Source organism: Pundamilia nyererei, unplaced genomic scaffold, assembly GCF_000239375.1.
Source record: "Pundamilia nyererei isolate P.nyererei 1_Seehausen unplaced genomic scaffold, PunNye1.0 scaffold01010, whole genome shotgun sequence".
In the NCBI taxonomy this organism is placed as follows: Eukaryota; Metazoa; Chordata; class Actinopteri; order Cichliformes; family Cichlidae; genus Pundamilia; species Pundamilia nyererei.
The window spans coordinates 41,051-44,154 of NW_005188411.1; the positions used below are offsets into that span (position 1 = coordinate 41,051).

Here is a 3,104-nt window from a genome sequence, read left to right on the forward strand (position 1 = left end):
GGGAGTTTTTCCTTCCCACTGTCGCCAAAGTGCTTGCTCATAGGGGGTCATATGATTGTTGGGTTTTTCTCTGTATCTATGAAGCGCCTTGAGGCGACTTTTGTTGTGATTTGGCGCTATATAAATAAAATTGAATTGAATTGAATTGTTACTGCCCATCTCTGATGGAGACCAGAAGAATTCAAAACTACAGCTTAAAGAGACAAAACCGTCTGCATCACAACTACAGAGACAAGTGGTTTTTATTCTATTTGTTACATTTTATTTAGATTGATAGTTTCTATTTTTGGTTTCTTTTGCTCTATATTTTTTAAAGTAGATTTTTTTTTGTCTGTGTGTAAAAGTGTTGTCGAAATTAACCCTCGTTATCATTTAAATACTGCATGAAAACTCTTAAGACCTCTGAAATGCAAAAAATGTCATCCTGTGAGCTCAGAAAGCATTTCTGTCCCCAAACCTGCAGACAGCTGTGCTCAGATATCAGGACTTTTTGTCTTTTTCATCCTCTCATGGCCAGTTATCGCTTCTTGTTGTGTTTCAGGACTACAGCGATGCGAGCAGTGTCTTGGTTCAAGGTCAGGCATCGCTGAAGCTGCAGACCAACAAACCCACCGTGAACATGGAGTCTCACAGCTCGCAGGTAACAGATTGCAGCCAGTGCCCCCTAAGGACCATTGCACCCTCCTTCACAGTTCACTGTATGTGGCTGTAGTTTCCTGCTGAATCTCTGAGGTATTCTCTGCAGATTGAGGTCTACATCTATCCAGATCTGGGGCTACAGGTGGACTCTGGCACCCCCCTATGGATCATCATGTTGTCTGCCCTGGCAGGTGTCCTGCTGCTGGCTCTCATCTGTCTGCTGCTCTGGAAGGTAACCCGGGTGTTAACATACAGAAATGATGCAGCAGATAAAGTCATAGTCCAGGGAAACTTTTTACAAGTGGATATTATCCCCCGTCTCCACAGTACTCATATATTGTTATAATAACAGCTTACTTTCAGCTGCCTGGTGTTTTGTGTGTAAACTGAAAGATGATTTTGATCAGAGGAAGTCTTTAAATTATTCATTTGGCATAGAAACTGGGAGAAAAAGTCTTAAATGATTCCAGTGAAATCATTGTTCCTGAGCTGGATTTACAAACCATCCCTGAAAACTCAAGAGTGCTTCTGAAAGATGGCTCCAGTTCTGCTGCACTGCCAGACTGGTTCCAGTTTTAGGTTCCAGAGCAGCATCAACTCATCACCACTCATCACCATTCATCATTCATCTGTATCGTGAGCTTTATCTCTGTAAAGTGTTGTGTCTCGCCCCCTGCTGTTCAGTGTGGGTTCTTCAGGAGAGCCAGCACCAGGGAGCTGTACCAGGCAAAGACCCAGAAGGCCCAGATGAAGAGCCAGCCATCTGAGAACGACAGGCTGACCGAGGAGCTCTGAGGCTGGGGCACCGCAGCCAGAGAGCCCGGCTGTAAGGACCAGAGGTGGAAGGGTTACTAACTGATTACTGAGACTATGAAAAGTGCTGAGTCAGATCAAAGTTAAAAAGTTTGTACTTGCTTAAAGTAGTCAGCACTGATACTTTGAGGTTCTTTGAAATTTTGTCTTAAATTTGATCAATTCTAGGTTTTTACTAATAACGGCATCCCCACAAATTCATCTCCCATAATAAAACCTGTTTCATCCATAATCTCAGGGACCATTTGATTTTCAGTAACCTCCTGTTTCCATCTGCTCTACTTTTTCTGATTGATCAGCTCAGCAAAAAATGTGATTGCTTGTGTTTGTTGGCTTTTCTCTGCAGATTTGATGGAGCTTTTATTCTGAAAGGAGTCACAAAAGACACATTAACAGAAAACGGCAGAAAAAAATTAAGCGGGCTCACCCTTTAATGTGTCTGTGGCCACACCTGCTAGATTTTTGCAGCCAATCAAATCAAATTTCACACACACAAATCCCGACAGACTCCTTAAACCAAAAAATATTCAGTTTGCTGTCAATGCAAGGAATTATGGGAAATCACCCCAAAATAGGACCAGTATGAATCTGCCTTTCAGCAGATCACTGGTTATCCCAGCAAACTCACCTGTGTCACCTATTCACTGCCTCCGTGTCTCTGTGGACATACAAGGTCTCTGATCCCTCTTTTTCTCTGCAGTGTGGGTTCTTTCTGCGTCAGGGGGTGTGGCGGGCGGTGGCGCTCCATCAGGGGAGGATTATGGGTAAAGAGGACCTACAACAGCAGCACATGGATGCTGACGGATTCCTGATCCAGGACCAGGTCTCCTCATGTCGAAACAGGAAGTCCCCGAAACACTGGGTCACTTCTTGGACTGAGACTCACTGAGAGACTCTCAGCGTCTGAAAAAATAAACCAGACCAGACCAAACTGGACTAGGCCAAAACAAACCAGTTCTAACTGGACCAACACACTGCCAGTGTGAGTCTGCTGTCATGTGAAAACCTCGTAATGTGTTTACGTTCATATTGTAGACGGAGATGTGAGGTTTCCAGCTGACAGCAAGCACAGACGATTGATTATAGATGATTGGTTTTTGATCTGTGTGTATATGTGTACATCTCTTAGCCATGGATTGATTGGAAACAGATTGGTGTTTTCCTTTAAAGGGCTGGAATCAAAATGAGGGGACTGCTCCTTTAATATGGCAGCAGTCGTGTCTTTGTGCTGCCTTCAAGGACCCCCATAAAATCTCCTTTGAGAAAGCTGTAAGTAAAACCATCCCGGTTGCCTTTAGGTGCGGTCGGCTCTTCTGTGAAACTGTTTGGTGTCTCGTGTACTTTTACAGGCTGTTTTTGTATATTTGTGATATTTCTGACTGCGCTTGAAAGTCTGTGTAAAATGTGGGTGCGTTAACTGCATATCAGTGTCTTTGTCAATGATATTAAACTATTTTTTGTATAACTGGCTCTGCTGTTTAGAATAGAATAGAATAGAATAGAATAGAATAGAATAGAATAGAATAGAATAGAATAGAATAATCCTTTAATTGTCCCACAAGGGGAAATTTGGTTGTAACACCAGCCAGAAAGACACATATACAAACAAACAGTACACAGGACACAGAACAGAAACATACACAATTTTTCTT

General features: G+C 42.8%; 1 protein-coding gene across 3 annotated transcripts; it reads left to right on the forward strand.

Moving 5' to 3' along the window:
* Window positions 1-545: 545 nt before the first annotated feature.
* LOC102203529 (integrin alpha-3-like) lies at window positions 546-2,862 on the forward strand. Of its 3 annotated transcripts, none has more exons than XM_005755128.1 (4): window positions 546-640; window positions 746-871; window positions 1,324-1,478; window positions 2,153-2,862. In XM_005755128.1, the coding sequence occupies exons 1-3, from the start codon at window positions 620-622 to the stop codon at window positions 1,432-1,434; spliced, it is 258 nt and encodes an 85-aa protein (XP_005755185.1). In that variant the 5' UTR covers window positions 546-619; the 3' UTR covers window positions 1,435-1,478; window positions 2,153-2,862. The 3 variants fall into 3 exon arrangements, with proteins under 3 accessions (XP_005755185.1, XP_005755186.1, XP_005755184.1); XM_005755129.1 differs by having other exon boundaries at window positions 1,324-1,465; XM_005755127.1 differs by having other exon boundaries at window positions 1,324-2,862.
* The last annotated feature ends 242 nt before the right edge of the window (window positions 2,863-3,104 follow it).